The following is a 16895-nucleotide window of genomic DNA, read 5'->3' as shown; positions in this document are numbered from 1 at the left end:
TACAAGTAGACAATATATTCAGTGTTATTTTTCCTAGAAAAAGAGGTACTGGAACTCACCATTAACTTCTCCATTGTTCTCTTAGAATGGCAATGGAGCCCACCTGAGAGGTGCCGGAGCTGAGCTCTGGGGAGCTCCAGCTGGGGGAAAAGCCCTGAATATATTACTCCCCTATAGCAAATCTGCTGCTCCTCATCAGATTCTCAAGACAGAACGCACTGATAAAGATACATTTCCCCTTCAGCGCTCCTCTCTCTCTCTCTCTCTCTCTCTCTCTCTCTCTCTCTCTCTCATCAAGCAAATACGTAAATGAAATGTAAATGCTGTAGTTTCTCAGTCTCAACTAAACCATGCCTATCTGTTACAGGTAAATGCCCTGAAAGCAGTATGAGCCACAAGGGATCAACAAGCAGCCACCCAGGCTCTGCAAAGTAAGAAACCTAAAGATTAAGCAACCTTCATCCCCCCCCACCCAAATTTTAGTAAAAGAGAGAAAATGAGATGTGACAGAGCCTTATAGGCCTGTCCCGCTCCCCCCACCCTCATTTGCTTTCTGTTTTACAATATACAAGGCTCCCATTTTCCAATAAAACTGCTCTAAGGCTATATGCAGATGACAACTTTTCAGAGGATGGGTGGTGGTACCGTGGAGCTGTCATTTCCTATGACACGCATGTTCATTTATGCATCCGATGAAGTGGACTTACAACAGGAGTATTATTGTAACATAGGCTCTCCTTTATGCCTTACCTACAAGATGAAAGTGTTTCAATATCCAGAGTTAGGAGAGCTCCCACATTCAGATAATCATTGGAACTCTCAGATTAGTGAATTAGTGAGCATGGGGAGGGAGAATCAGTTAAGTATATAAGGTCTGTTCCTGTTCTTATGTAGATATGGGTTGGGGAATTGGACTGAACATTGTTCAGGACTCTGTTAGTCCATTTACTACACTTGCTCTTAAGCTGCTCTCATCCTAAACCCTGGCTTGTTCTTAACAACTGCTTTCTCCTTTTGCAGTGGTAGCATGGGGAAAGCAGATGGAGCTGCCAAAATGAGTGCAAAGGATTTATATGGTAAGTTCTTATAATTCACACTCTTACATTAATAAAATTTGCGACAGTATAGCATGCCAGATCCCAGGTTTGTGTGTTGGAAAGTGAGAATTAACTTTACGACGTGGGGAAGTAATATTCTTTGTTGTTTTTTTACAGTGAGTCACGAAACTGCCATTGCGCGGAGTGTTTCTGTTTGCTCTGAAAGGTGTTGGAGCAACACTGGAGGGTTATAGGGGTCAGAGGTTTGTGATTGCAGCAGGTTTCCGAGGCCCTCTGTTCTAAAAGTAACCCTGTACATTCCTGAACCAGCTACTTCTGGAACTCACTGGTATTTGGGAAGTGACATGGCATAAATAACAGTCATGATATGATCAGTGATTGTGACTATGCTTTACCCCCACTATTGCAAGCAATGCACTAGTTGCTGGAAACTTCAGAAGGAGAGAGTGCTGTTGCTTCCCACAGGCTCCTTGTGGGCCACTGTAAGAAGGATGGGACGCTGGCCTGATTCTGCAGCCTCTTCCTCTGTTCAAGGCAGTGTTTTCCTCCATTCTTCCATTCCATGACATTTGTGGATTTGCCAAGCAGGACCATAACACTTTCCTGTACACCTTTCTTGAGAGCATTTTTAAAAATAAAAACCATTTGTTTTACATTAATATTGCCACCATTTCGCCTGTGGTATGGCTGGAGTGTTGAGGGTTGCCACCACAGTATTAGCTGAGCGTCAGACTCTCTGGAAGTGTACTTATTATGGAGTTAAAATGAACTCTTTAAACTATGAGAGTTCCCAGACCAGCTTAAGACAGAAATGTTCGCTGTTATTAACAGTTTAATGGATTATGGTCCTTAATTAGATATTGTGTAACTTCAAAATAACTCACATCCTTTCAAATGTGTAAAAGAGAATTGGCTTGCAAGCAATAGTGTTCTAGATGGCAGGAGGTCCCTTAGACAAACAAATTCTTTGTTGTCAGCAATGGTTTTATAGGCTGTCCTGGTGTTAATGGTTGGCATAGTCAGGCCCTTTCTGGGATACAGCCTCTTGCTGTTACTACCTGCCTTAGGTGAAATTCTTCCTAGCTACTGACTTGGCTGCCCATTTTATAGGCGGTCTTACTTGTCATGAGCAAGCCTTTCCAACTCCTCCTCCCTCACAAGACTCCCTATTCTTGCTGTAGCAGCATGTCGTGGTTCCCAGGGCAACCAAGCCAAACTTCCCTACCTACTTCATCTTGTTGCCTCCCCGCTCCTGCATCTCTGTTGATATCAGCCCTGTCATTGGGTAGGCAGACAGCCTTTCCCCCTGTTTTGTGGTAGTTCCCAGCTCTTGTTCCCTTTACCTGGACGGCCAGGTAAGCTCAAGCAGTGTTCTCCCACATGTGTTTCTATCCTATGATGATGAAGAGGGTCAAGAGAATGAGAATGGGAGCCATAATCGCCAACTTGCTTTCTTTCTGTTGGTGGGACACTCCTAATATTTTTTCAAAGAGATTGCTACTCATAGCCCTAAGGCATCATTGTTTATAGTTTATTCTTTGCTGGAGGTGGGGAGGATGCTAGCATTTTACAGTGGCTTGTAGTGATTCATCTGAAGTAGGGACAGAAAGACAAACAGGCAGTCAAGTCACATGAGTAGCACATTGGTTTCATCCCCCTGTGTCTTCTGTGATTCCTGATATAATCTATTTTGTATGAGCCACTCAGCTAGCTACCATAGATTGAGCAACTTGCTTTCTGATGCTGCCGGATTAACTGAAGTCTGCTAAGGACCATCTTTCTTTGCTTAGTAGAAAGCAGGACAAACAGGGTATTAAGAAAAATGTATCTTGTCTAACCAGATCATCAGAAGAAAAAATCTATTGTCTGGAGGTCAGGTTCTGCAAGTATGAGGAATTTCAGCTGAATTTTAGTTGCACAGTCAGCTGTTGTGTATGCAGTTGGTTATTATGACCTTGGAATTTATGAGCTCCAATGTATTGTTAGATAGCTAGCTAGTTGGAGACATATTATTTTATATAGATATATAGATATATAGAGCATTAAAATGCTCAAATGAAAGTTAAACAGAACAGAATCAAATAATTCCTTAAAACTAGTAAATAGGTTTGTTGTCATACAGTATGCCCTTTTGATAAGCCGTCAGAGGAACTGAGGAAGCTGCCATTTACTGAGCCAGACCGTTTGTCTTTCTAGCTCATTATTGTCCAGGGCTCTCCATGGTTTCAAACAAGGGACATTCCCACTCCCACTCTGATATTCTGGGGTTTGAAACTGGAATCTTCTGCGTGAAGCAGGTGTTCTACCACTGAGCTATGGTCCTCCCTCCTCTCCCTGGTTCTGTTTTCATTTACTTGGTATTATTATTATCTTTATTGAATTAAAATACAAATAGATTATGCGTGACAAGATTTCTTCATTCTAGGCTGTGGGAGGAGGGCACAAGGATTATAGGAGCTCTGAAGGTTAAGGAAGCAATGCTTCCTAAAGGCACCTGAGATCTGGAGATGTTACTCTTCCCTCAGGATTCTCACATCACCCAAGGTGATCAAGGAATGCATTCGACAAAGCATTGTGAGCCTGGTCAAGCTTTGATCACTTGGCCATACAGGGCATTCTGGTGTACACCAAAAGAGTTGGGAGCGACACACTGACTTGTATGCACATATTATTATTATCCATATTGATTCATCACCATATACCCAAAATGGTTTTATGGTGACTTACAACAGGAGTATAGAACAGACAATAAACACACAATTAAAATTAAAGAACACTGAGTTTAATAAAATCCCCTCAACTCCAAGATCTTCATAAAATACCTCATTAGGAAATGCCAGCAGCAGTCCTGCAAAATTGTGTGTAATGTTTTGAGAATGTGACAGGTATTTATGAGAAGTGTGACTATTAGTTTAAGAAAATTGCAATTGAATGTTAACATGAGTACAGATATCAGACAGCAGTTCTAAACTGTACTCTGCAGAGCTCTAGAGTTCCATGGGAACTTAGCAAAGATCCTGTGTGAAGTAATAGACAAGATGCCTGGTAAATTCCCCTTCTTTCCCTTGCAATTATTACCAACTTCCCTTGCAATTATTACCAATAGTCCCACTTGCAGGGCCAGCCCACCCATGAGGCAAGGTGAGGCGCCCACCTCAGGCTGCAGGATCCACCAAGACAGCAGATCCCAATGTAGATCTTTCTTTCCACCTTGCTCCTGATGTAGATTTTCCCTCACCCCTTCTTCCCTGGTGGAGAGGGGGATGCTATTTTGGCATCTGCCTCGGGTGCCAAAATGTCTTGGGCTGGCCCTGCCCACTTGCATCATGTGGGGCTGCAGCAGTGGTTTTATGCGGTTATAGGCTGCAGAGCCTGCAAATTATTTGCAGGAAATACTTGCCACTGCACAGAAACCTTAATTTGCCCACAGTTTTACCCCTAGATATTTTGTCACTACCAAGTGACCTCTGTCTGAGTAGTCATTGCATTAAAGGCCTCCTTTGCTGCAGGACTCAGTGCTTAGTTTACTAGATGAAGCATTGAACAAAGTGCTTATTAATAATTCAAAATCAACTGCAGGAGGTTGATACAAAAAATAAATACAGGAGGCACTTGCTGCTTGTATTGTTCTGTGGCTATTCATAGAGTGGCACTAGTGATGATGATGAAACAGGCAAGGAGCAGAGCACTGAAAACGTACTATGCCTCCTCTCCCATGCACTATTCCTAGATGGCTTGCTCAGGTCTTATACTGGACACCAAAAAGGCATCTCTTACTGGACTGCCCCCCCCCCCCATGACAGCTTCTAGGTGTCTAAATGGCAGCCTTCAGTGTTCACCTTTCTTCCGTTTGTTCATTGTTTTCTGATGACAGATTTTGGGGTTCATAATTCTCACTCCTGAATCTAAAGCAACAAAGAATCTCGTGGTACCTTAACGACTAACAAAAATGTTTCTATGGACTGCAGTCCATTTTATGCATTTATCTTATTATTACATTTATACCCCACCTTTCCTTCAGTGAGGTTTCCCCCTTCTCCATTTTATCCTCACAAACAACCCTTTGGAGTAGGTTAGGCTGAGAGACTGTGACTACGACATTTGCAGGAAACCCGCCAAATAATGACTTAAGAGAGTATTGAAAAAAATCAGATAAGATCACTGCAGGAAAGTTAATGGGTGGTATTCAAGTAATTCATCTTGTCAATCACAAAGATTTCTACTTGTGCGACAGGACTTCTTCCCCTGTGCATGTGAGGAGAAGAGGGGAATATTGTGCAAGCAGAAATCCTTGTGTTTATTTTTTTTTATTTTTTTTTTTTAAAAAATGTTTTTAAACTGCTGTATCATAAAAAATACATCAGTGGTTTGCAACAATATAAAAGCATAAAAACAGACAATAAAATAATAAATACTAAAAACAAATTCAAAGTAATAATAATAAAAACAAGCATCGGTAGACCATTGTGGGGAGTGTACTCTTAACTGCTGGCATAGGCTTGGTGGAATAGAAAAGTTTTGAGCAGGTGTTTAAAAGTTGGCACGGAAGGTGCCCGCTGAACCTCTATTAGCAGTGTGTTCCACAGGACTGGGGTGGTAACACAAAAGGCTCAGTTTCTTGTTATTTTCAAATGAGCTTGTAGAATGAGTGACCAGAGATGCTTCTGCAGATGATCTCAGTGTCTGAGCTGGGCTGTAAGTGTTCAGGTGATCCCTGAGATATCCTGGATCCAAGTTGTTCAGGGCTTTGTAAATCAATACAAGAATATTGACAGATTGTTCACATGCTGCTACTTGGGATAAGACTCTTATATCTTTGCTTTACACCTCATTTTTGAAAATACACCTGATCTTTTCTTGTCTAAATCTTGCATAAGTAGAGCCCTGTTGGATCAGGCCAAAGATCCATCTAGTCCAGCAGCCTGTTCTCACAGTGGCCATTCAAATGCCTATGGGAAGCCTGAAAGCAGAGACTGATGCGTGAAAATAGCAAGCAGCTATTGGTGTCCTAAGTAACAGCAAGTTGCCATGACCAGATGGTATCCACACCAAGGATTCTGAAGGGACACAAAACGAATTATTGGACTATGTTATCTGGACCGAAAGGTAGCTGATGTAATGCCAAAGTTACCAAAAATAGACCCCTTAGGCAATTCCAGAAATGACAATATATTTATTAGCCTATAATTGGCTAGACGAAACAGTGCCTCCATTTGCTGATGTGCCCTGGAAGGATGTTGGACTTTCATGCTGAACATTAAGGATGCTTTTCTGTTGCATCTCTCTCAGTTGATTTAATAACTTCTCTCTGCACTGTGGATAAACATACCCAATTATCTGAGGTCTTGAGCAAGTAGATGTTAAAATGCTAGCTAAATATATGGAGGTACATTTTTTGCATTCTTAAAAGTCACTTATTTGTGTTTATGCTTGCGTAAATAGAAGGTGTGATGTTGGAAAGTTTATTCAGTGCCTGCCTAATGAGTTAAATGAGGGGGTGCTAGTATTCCATTTCATCACACAGGTGTTGTGAGTCCATATCCACTAGCAGCTGTGAAATATTCAGGCTGTTATAGTGATAATAGGGGGCACATGGAGCACTTTGACACTCTGGCAGTGCAATCAAGAAGCTGTGCATGGCCTTAGTTGTTATATATTGTTTCTGTCTTCTAGTCACTAGAATAGATTACATGGCCTGTCCTACACTCTTTGTTTGGGGTCTATAGATGTGACGTCCGATGTAGCATAGTGGCTTAGAGGTATGAGCTGTGGGCCAGAAAGTTCCTGGTTTGAATCACATCTCTGCCATGGATTCACAAGGGGCATCAACAATGTGTCTATTTATTTAGCTTCAAGTCTGCTACGTTGCAGAATGGGGTTAACAAAACCTTACAGGGTTGTTATAAAGATGACTGTCTGCATTGAACACTCCAAAGTACTTGTGTTGTTTCTTATATTTTGGGGACATGGCAGCCCTGTAGAATGAGGAAATATAATATTGTGTCTTCAGTACCTGCTCTGATAGTAGTAACAAGAGCTGGTGAATGACCCTTCCTCCTACTTGCATGAATGAATGAATTGCCCTTCCTCTGCCACATGTGTCCCTTGGGGTCACGAAGGGTACTGGATGCTCACTGCCTTTGGCAGCTAAAACACGGGCATCTCATGTGCTTAGCTCCATACTCTAGAAGAGTCGCCAGAAGCACTTGCTGAAAGATCCCTCCGCTTACAGGTACAGCAAGTAGCTCTCAGGTTACTACCTCATTCAATTCACAGCTGCCAGCTGAATAAATGTTAATGTGAACCATGAATAAATAAAGTCACTTCTCTGCTTACTGGCTTCTATTCTGAACCAAGATGAAAGGACATTGGAGGGAAATCCATTATTTTCCTGGCAAGCTCAAGAGAATGTCTGGGGAGGAAGTACTTTGGAATAATTAGTGGTTTACACAACAGGCGTGTTGCTGCATTTTCTGTCACATTAGCAATCTCCTCTGCCCCCTGCTGCAATCTCCCCACCCCCCACGCCGTCAGCTAATGGTAAATACTTTGCAAAAATAATAAGGAACCTACAGGTGGCTCTAGCCTCTTAATCATTCTAACTGGTTGCATATAACATTGAACCAGGGCTGGCCCTAGATATTTTGGCACTTGAGGCAAACTACAAAATACCCACCACCATCCCCAACCGGGGGAAAAGCATGTGTGAAAATCTACATCAGGAGCAAGGGAGGAATAAAGATCTGCACTGGTAACAAGGGTGGCAGGAGACCAGCAGTGCTTCCTATTCACCAATGAGATCTGGCTTCCAATGAGCATGCCACAGCTATCACTGCCACTGCAGCAATGGCAGCAGCAAGTAGTGCATTCCTTGGAGGCCAGATCTGCTGCCCCTGCGGATCCTGCCACCCAAGGTGTGTGCCTCACATTGCATCATAGGTGGGCTGGCCCTGCACTGAACCATGGTTTAGCACTTCATTATCTAGCCTGAGCAAAGTTTTCAACTCACACACTTTCCCCACCCCCGCTGCTGCCCGTCTCTTCCTCTAGCATGTTCAAGAGGAGGATTTCTGCCAGCTTTAGTTTCACTTTGAAAGAATCTTAGCTTAGTCTTACATCTGAACCACAAAACTTGGTTTAAAACAAACTCTGGCTAGTTTAATAAGCCAGCTTCACAATCTATGGCTTGAAGTTGATTTGTTATTAACCTTACCACAGGTTGTTTTGAACCAGGATTTCTGGTTCAAATGCAACACTAAGCTGAGATTCTTTAAAAATGATATTAAACTTGGTAGAAGTTCTCCTGGCTGTGCCAGAGGAGGAGAGTGGAGGGTGGAGTGCACTCATCTCACGTTTCACGCAGGCTTATTTAGTAGCAGACAGTGTGGTGTGGCTGCGCAATTCACCTGACCTCCCTCCAGCTGAGTTGAGGTGCAGAGAGGGAGGGAGTAGGTGACAGTGAGGTTGGCATGGTGCAAATATGCCAGCAAGCTTGGCTTCATGGGCACATTTGCACTGCACTGACCTCGTCACCACCACTTGTCCCTTCGTTCTCTCCATCCTGGAATGCAGCAGGGACTCTATCAGAAGGAGGTTGTGAGCAGTGCAACCCGACCCTGCCATCAGCTACTGGGCTTGTTGATGTCCGTCCGTATAGTGCTAAACTATGGCTTAGTGTTATGTGCAAATGTGGTTCAGTTCCACAAACCTGTTTGCTATAAATCCATCCCATTTTCTCTCAGGTGTTCAGGCTGGGGATGTAGCAATTCTACATAGTTGAGTGGATTCTCAATCTTTATAAGATCCATACTGTATTATAAACCCAAGCAGGAAATACTCAGAAGGATGAACAGAGAGCCTGGGGAGGATACAAAGGAAGCCTCTACTGCTATTAACATTTCTGTAGTATCATCTGGTGCTGTATTGAATGGAAAAGTGGGATGGTGAGAACCACGTTACAGATGGGAAGGAGAGAGGGAAGAGACTGACAATGTATGGTGGGAAGTAAAGAAAGTGTGGAGAAGATTTCAATGTGTGTGGTTCTTGGTATACTGTATGTGTCTATATCTTGGTGCAAATATGCTGGTGTCCTGATGGATGCATCAAATTTGTGACAGTGTTTCCAAATTTGGTACCCAAAGTCCAGCATGCCTTGATTACTGCAAAAAAATTAAACTGGATATTTTAACCTCTCTCAGTCAAAACTTAAGACATGAACTCTGCCTCAAAATGGCAGTCAGCTTCCACTTCCCTTTAGTATACTTTAACTACCTTTGGATGGCAGAAGGAGATATTTGCAGCGTCTGCCATCAGAAAGTAACCTACAAGCCCCCTTGCCCCTCCTACCTTTGCAACCTATTTTCTACTTTATCTGTTCAAAATACATTTTTGTCTGTTTGTTCATTCAAATGAGGGTTTAGCAATAAGTGTTATAACACCTGGTTGACCCCTTCTATAATGTGTTGTTTTTAATGTTGATTTTTCTAATGGCCACAATAATGGCTATAAGGGTTGCTCATAGCTGAATGTGTCCAATCTGAAGTGGATGCCAGCTTTGAAGCACTTTACCTGCAATAGCCAAGCTAGATGATGGAACACTCACCTGAAAAGTGGCTGCCTGCAAGGCAAGATCACTTGACACAAGAAACTACATGTAACCCAAGAAAGGTTTTAGTGCTTAGTGTAACAGAACACGGTAGGCCAGCATGAGGGGCACAGTCATTCCCACATGACTGCCCGGGGTCAGAACGGATGCTTTCTGAATGCTTCACACCTTCTGGTGCTTTTCAGTCATGAGCTCATATGTGAGATCGAATAATGGAAAGGACTATTTAGTGACTCCACAGGCACGTGATAGAGACATCCATCTAGCACTTACACACACAGAGTGACCTATGCAGTCCAGACCTCTGTGCTGCAGTAGATATCAGATACACTGTCATGAGCTGCTTGCAGAGTGACAGCTTCAGTACCTTAGCACCTGATTCCTAATACTGTTTATTGATTTCTGTGGGATTGTTTTCCAGGTTAATAAGTTTAGGATTGGAGATTTGGGCACTTGTCCTAAGCATCCTTATTTGGAATTTGCCCCCACTGTGAACTGTGGAGTTTGCTTCTGAGTAAACATGGGTGGGATGGGGAGTTGCAAGGCTTCTAACAATGCCAGGCTCCCCTCTTCACACCATATGCTGCTGGTGGTGGCAGGGGGGGTGTGTGTTGTTATGTGAATATTGTAGCTCTGCAACTCCTGGTAAGTAAGAATGATAATTGACCACTGAGTGCAATGTACTGTTGGCCAAAGATTAAATTGCAGCCCATGTGACCACAGACAGATACCAAAGATTCTATGCTTTGGTAGCCATGGAGACAAATATATTATTTCAGCATCAAGAAACAATTATTCAGATAGCAAATACTTTGGGGATTAGGTGTCTTCAGTAAGTAACTGATTCCCTGTGACTTGCTGAATATTATACTGTTGCTGGTGTACGGCTGGTCAGGGTCACAGTATTCGCTGCAGTTTGGCATTGGTTATATCTTTTAAAGCTGTAAGTACTAGCCACTGGTGTCTGTGTGTGTTGATGGGGGTGGTTGTTGATTCTTCTTTCTTATGCTGTCTTCCCAGTGAGAATTTCCCCTGGTGCTATTTGGCATGGGAGGGGAGCTGATGACTATGTGAAGAAAGGCACTCATTGGCTCCTCCATTTTTCTAAGCCAGCTTGTCACATATATCCTGCCAGTCTTGTCAAGCAAAAAAGGGTACTTGAGAGAGACTGCAGAACCTGAGCACCTGGCTCTAGCTTTGCATTGGCCAGGAAGGGTCAAAAGTCATTCCCACAAAAGAAGGGAGGGAGACTTTAAAAAGCTGAACTGCTCTGCAGTGTGTTCCCTCCCATCACCAGGGATCCAGGTGTTCCCACTCACCATCAGGGACTTTTCTTTGAAGCAGAACTTGTAAGTAAATTGGAATCATTATTTTCTCGTGGCTAGGCTAGGATTAGTCCAATTTGAGAACCATCGTGCCCTGGTTTATTTTGTATTCTGTTTTGACCTTCTGTCTGTTTTCTCCTTGCTGAAGTGTGTGTCACTACCAGCCTCAGGGTTTTAGACTCCCCATGCGCCTAGATGCTTGGAATTCATGCTACTACTAAAAATTTAGGATCAGAATTGTAAGACACCAGCAGACTCTTCTGAGATCTGGGGGGGGGGGGACTCAGGGAGTGGGGCCTGCCTTTACAACTCTTGAGTAACCAACAAGGGAAGTGTCTGAGAAATGCAGGGTGCATTTCCTGGGTTTTAAGAAGCCCAGTGAGGGGTCTGCAGGGGAAAATGAGCAAACTGCTTTGATCTTGGACTAAGATAAGGCAGCTGGAAGCTAGCCCTGATTTCCCCAGCAATTTGTGTGGGTTGTATAGAGGAGTGCTGGGTGCACGGACTGAGCATTTATTATTATTATTATTATTTTTAAAGTCAGCACTTTGATGCATCCAGGTTCCCTCCCACCTGGGCTGCAGGAAGAAAGTGAGAGGGTGGTGGCAGAAACTACCAGAGAGTAAGACCCACTGCGGCAGCACTGCAGGGCTGTTGTTTTACAGTTGGACAGTGAAGCGGGTGCGATGGGCTTCTCTCGAGTGTCCCTCCTTCGTCACAATGTGAATTCAAGTCATCTGAAGCTAATGCCATAATTAATTTGTTTGTCTTTGAGATGCTACACAACTCTGTGTGTGTGTGTGTGTGTGCGCGCGCGCGCTTGCTTATTCCTACAATCTCCCTGAGAAAGCTATTAGCAGAGTAGATCTAGGTTAATGGAATGGTGCCATTGGAATGCCTAGGGACATTAATTCCAGATCCCCCCACTCCCCTGCCTTGAATAACTCCATTGTTTGTCTCAACATCTCAGCCGCTACCATTTCAGTTTCTCCTTTCAAACTCTTCCCCCCGCCCCGCCATTTATCACAGTTTCAGATTATTCTCTGGTACAATTCTCCACTCACTAGCACCGTTTCTTAATGTTTCCATTCCTACTACCTCCTTTGAGAAAAGAAGCAGAAACCGTCTCTCCGTCCCTTACATGCACTGGTTGAAAATATGATTGAAAATAAATACAAGGAGGCACAGTGTTGATCTAAACACATAAAAATCAACAGAGGTCACTTTGTTGCTGTGTTATGATGCCTGGTGTGCCACTTAGCTGTGAAGTGGTGACCACTATCTGAAACCCTGGTGAGCTGCTACCTGTCGCTGTACACAGTACTGAGCTAATAGACCAGTGGTCTTAGGTGAAGAACCACAACTCCACTGTGATAGACTACAGGCAGGACAATTTTAGAAAGAAAAGGCTTATCCCAGATCATTCGCATTCTTGCTTTTATACTCTCTCTATCTCTGACTTCCACTGTTGCAAATTGGTGGATATCACCAACACATTTCCCCCTCTTCAAAACCCTATTTCCCCATTTTATAGTATCTGTAGTATGAACACTATGCTGTTAGAATATTTAGTGACTTTTCTGTGGAAGTTGTAAATCGTTCGCCACTGAGAAACTGCAACCCAGGATGATAAGCACCTTGGCGCTAAAGACTGTAGCTATAAGAGCACATAATGCACCAACATAACTTCCAACAGCATCCTGTTCTTGGCAAGGTTACTCTGCTACCTGCCAGCTGCAACCCTAAAAAACTGCCACCGATTTTTTGGTGTCTCTGATGAAGCTGAAATGCCTTCAGGATAGGGTTGTCCAAAGACATGTCCACACCAAACTCTGCCAAGTCACAAATTCTGGGCTAGATAGCAACTTTGAGCAATACTACTCTGCTCTACTTTGTGTACTACCAGTGCACTCCACCTGAATGCAGGTTGTGAGACTGCACTAGCTTTATATTTGCATTATGTATGATAGAAAAGCAAAACATGCTTTTGGTGCCAACCAAATTTGCAACACTTGGCATTTAATCTAGAGGACATGCGAAAAAGGCTGAAACTGCTCTGTGAATCAGGAAGTCCATGTTTTAGCTAGCTGGCAAGTAAGTCTCTCTCTCTCTGCCTTAATTTCCCCATGCACAGTGTGTGTGTGTGTGTGTGTGTGTGTGTGTGTGTGCGCGCGCGTGCTACAAAGTTGTTGTAATGGTTACAACTTGATAATGCACATGAAGCAACTTGAATGCAATGAAAATGTAAAGGGATATTATTGCATGCCTTGGCGTGTTAGAATTGCTCAGAGCTTTTCACCGCATGGGTACTTTGCACAAGAAGGAAATGTTGGCTGTATTTGTGTTTGCTCTCCTTGCTTGCTTTATATCTTTATCTAATAAACAAAGGAATGCAAGCACTCCTCACTGATGCTGGGGTAAATATTAAGCATGATGGAAAGGAATTTAGCAGTGCAACTCCTCCTAAAGCCTGCCAGCATACTGTCAATAAAGCAGTGCATTGCTATCGGAACAGACATAAAAACAAGCCTGAGCCAAACCTCACTGAAAATCACAGCATGTATTCCATCAATGTCAATTGAGAGACTGACCTTTTAATCAGCAGCCCACTGTGATGGTATTGCCATGTCCTTCTTCCTAACAGCAGCAGGCTATGCAGAAGCCTCTGGGACAGCTGAAAGTGCGTAAGAAGCTTATATTTCCTAAGGGTAATTTAATATAGTACATTTTTCCCTACCTGGAGATAATCCTTATGTAGAAAAAAGTAGGTACATTGTCATGTACAGCACAACGTGCTTTTTTACAGTCACAAGTACATGAATGTGGCAGCTAACATGCACAGCAGCACCTGACATTCACAAGAGGGGCTGCTCCAGTTTAGCATAGATGGGAAACACAAACAATGCATGTATTCTTTATTTGCTAATTCAGTAGGTGTCCGTAGCCTAGACACCTGGGCACTATAATACATCTAAGCTGTTTTGATCTTTCAGGGGTTTGTCAACCACCATGAACAACCAAAGAGCAGCTAGAGTTGCCACTAAAGCAGAAATGAATTTGCTCCTCAAAAATCGTCTTTGAATTATTCATTGTGAACTTTCAACATGGAATATTCATTGGATATTCTCAGAATCTAGTATCTAGAATTGGCATTAGATTATATTGGAGTCCAGCCTTTGGTATCTGGCTGCTGATGGGATTTGGTACGCAATGATATTTCAGACACCTTATGCAATATCGTATTTAATGCTGCCAAAATGAAAAAAAAAACAATTTAAACAAACCAATAATGCATTCAAATTTCAAGATAAAAATTGAGTAAAATGTTGCCAGATTTAAAATATTTACTGGTATTTAAATCAAGCTGCTATGTTTTTTTCTGGTATAAAGTCTGCAGTTTTTCCAAGCAGGAAGATGTAGTGATGGCAAAGCTTCACCTACTCCATTTCTGTTTGTGCTGCCAAAAAAAGAAATGCAGCAACCCATCACTTGTGCTCATTACTGCAATGTATAATTCAATACTGCTGGCTGCTACCTTCCTAAATAGCTACCTTTTAGTGTAACCCATGGGTGGAGCTTGGCAGTTTCATGGGGCATGTGCTCGGTTGGAAACAATCCTGCTCTGAAACTGAGAGTGCTCCAGGCTTTGGCGTATAGTGCAATAATGACTGTGATAATAAATGAACTCTTATGCAATATTTTCCATCTTTGAAACATACAACAGTGTGGATCTGCTCCCTCTTGTTACATTGAAGTGTCATTGCATATATGCAGGTAGCATTTTAAGAGCTTTGTGGTAGATACATTAAATTGTGTACCTTGGATTCTAAGAGCTAACAAATGTAGTTGGTCCTCTCTGCAATAAAACTAATAATAATAATAATAATAATAATAATAATAATAATATTTGTGTGTGTGGCACTTCTATGGTTAAAAATAAACCCCTTCCCACAATCAATACACAATATAAATATTTAGCTTCAAATACAATAAATTGACAACGTTTCATGTTATCATTTATTTTTACACACCTGTGTGTAAAACTTGGTATGCCAGGTGAAAAAGAACGGGTAAGAACTAGAAATAATTCTAAAAGCACATCCAGCCTAGCAAAAACACTTAAGTTCCATACATCTTTCACCAGGATCATTTTCTAAATGCAACAACCCAATAGCATCCTGTTTAATACAACAGAACAGACATAAATCTTTAGGGCAGCTGGCATGAACCTGTGGCCCTTCAGGTGCCATTGGACTCTGATTCCCGTCACATCCATCCAGCAGAGACTATGGAAACTGTAGTCCAGCAGGTTCCCTATCCTTGCTTTAGGGACAGGCAGCAGGTTATGAGGCTTGATGAAGCCTTACTGGCAAAGCAATCCACAAGCACGGACCCATTGCCAAAAACCAAAAGCCCTCTTTTTTTGTGCCCACCAACCCAGTTGTTCCTACAGGCAGGCTTGTGAGTAGAGCTTCAGATGAATGATCTCAGTGCGGGCAGGCTAATATGGGCCAAATTAATCCTTCAAGTAACTTGGTCTCCAACTGTTTAAGGGTTAATACCGGCCCTTTAAAATGGGGTGCTGGTTATGTTCCAAAACACACACACACAAAATTATGATTTAAAAACACCTGAGCCAACATATAAGAGGTCTCTCTTTATTCTATTATTAAGCCTTTAGTGGTGTACGCGTGTTTTCTTTCAAAGTCTTGTTTTGCTCCCAGTATCAGTAATGGTGAAAGAGAGAGACACACACCCCAGTATTTCAAATATAATCTGCATTTCTTCCTGTTCTTTGGGTGTGCCCTGGAAGATAGAGAAACGATGCTGCAGAATGAATACAAAGCATTGGCAAAAGGTGGTGTTTCTTCCCCTTAGTCAATATTTGTTTCTCACATTTGGTGGGTTTGTGTTTATTTCTGCTTTGCTGCCAGGTGGAAAAAATAAAGCCAAAATAAGCGGAAAGAGATCTCCTAGAACCTGGATTGTATATGGCTGTTGTAAACTGGGCTGATATGCAGCAGCCTTTTCATTTTTCTAGGCTGTGTGTGTGTGTGTGTGTGTGTGTGTGTGTGTTTTGGGGGGACAGATCTAGTTTATAACTAGAGTTGCCTTCTGTTATGTAGTAGTCTTATCCTCCACGGACCTGCATAATCCCCTTTTAAAGTTGCCCATCACTACATTTTGTGGAAGCAAATTCCCTTGTTTAACTATGTGCTATGTGAAGAATCACTTTTTTTTTAATCTGTCTTGAATCTTCCACAATTCAGCTCAGCTCATACTTACCTGTATGATTTGATAAGTGTCACTTGTTGATTTTTGCATATTAAGTTGCTGCTAAAACACAGAAGCAAGCCAGTCACTAATCATCACTTTATGTACCTACTGTGGATGTAAAACTAGAGTCCCGCTTGCTACAGCAGGTGGGTAAAGAGGATGAGGAAGAATGAGAGGTTCAAATGCAACATCTTTGCTTAATCTCATGGAGCATTCAGAGGCTAAGGCAGAACTTAGCAGCTCTAACTGGATTTCACACTATTGTCTTTGAATCCGGAGCTACAGGATTTGTCCCACAAAGGGTACAATGTAGTAGGGACACAGTTTGAATTGCCTGGCTGGATTAGTAAACAGCATAAATAAATTTGATGATGAAACAAAAGGGCGCACTCATTGTGTTCCTGTTGGGTGAAGCTTGTAGCATAATGGAAATAGGGCAGGAAAAAAACACAGATTAGATAGTAAACCAACAAACCAAAGAATATGAGAGAGGGAGAGAGTAAGATGCTTGCCAGGTGTGTTTTTAGAAGAGCCTGGTTATCATCTGAAGATAGCATCTCACAGCAACAAGGCAACATTGTTCTAGTTCTGTTGTATTTAAACAGAAGTCAATGGCTCCCCACAAAGGAA

The 16895-nt window shown here is 42.4% G+C and overlaps 1 protein-coding gene across 2 annotated transcripts in view; it reads left to right on the top strand.

The window, feature by feature from the left end:
* Positions 1 to 16895, top strand: part of EPS8L2 (EPS8 signaling adaptor L2) — an 87616-nt gene that overhangs the window by 28193 nt on the left and 42528 nt on the right. For both annotated transcript variants that reach the window (XM_083480108.1, XM_083480109.1), the window contains exons 2-3: positions 368 to 431; positions 1021 to 1076. In XM_083480108.1, coding sequence (XP_083336234.1) covers positions 388 to 431; positions 1021 to 1076 — 100 coding nt within the window. In that variant the 5' untranslated portion in view covers positions 368 to 387. The remainder of the gene's footprint in view (positions 1 to 367; positions 432 to 1020; positions 1077 to 16895) is intronic.

The sequence above is a fragment of the Podarcis liolepis genome, assembly GCF_965112155.1.
Source record: "Podarcis liolepis genome assembly, chromosome: 1".
NCBI classification, from domain to species: Eukaryota; Metazoa; Chordata; class Lepidosauria; order Squamata; family Lacertidae; genus Podarcis; species Podarcis liolepis.
The sequence above is the reverse complement of the archived record's forward strand: the minus strand, read 5'-3'. Positions and strand labels throughout refer to the sequence as shown.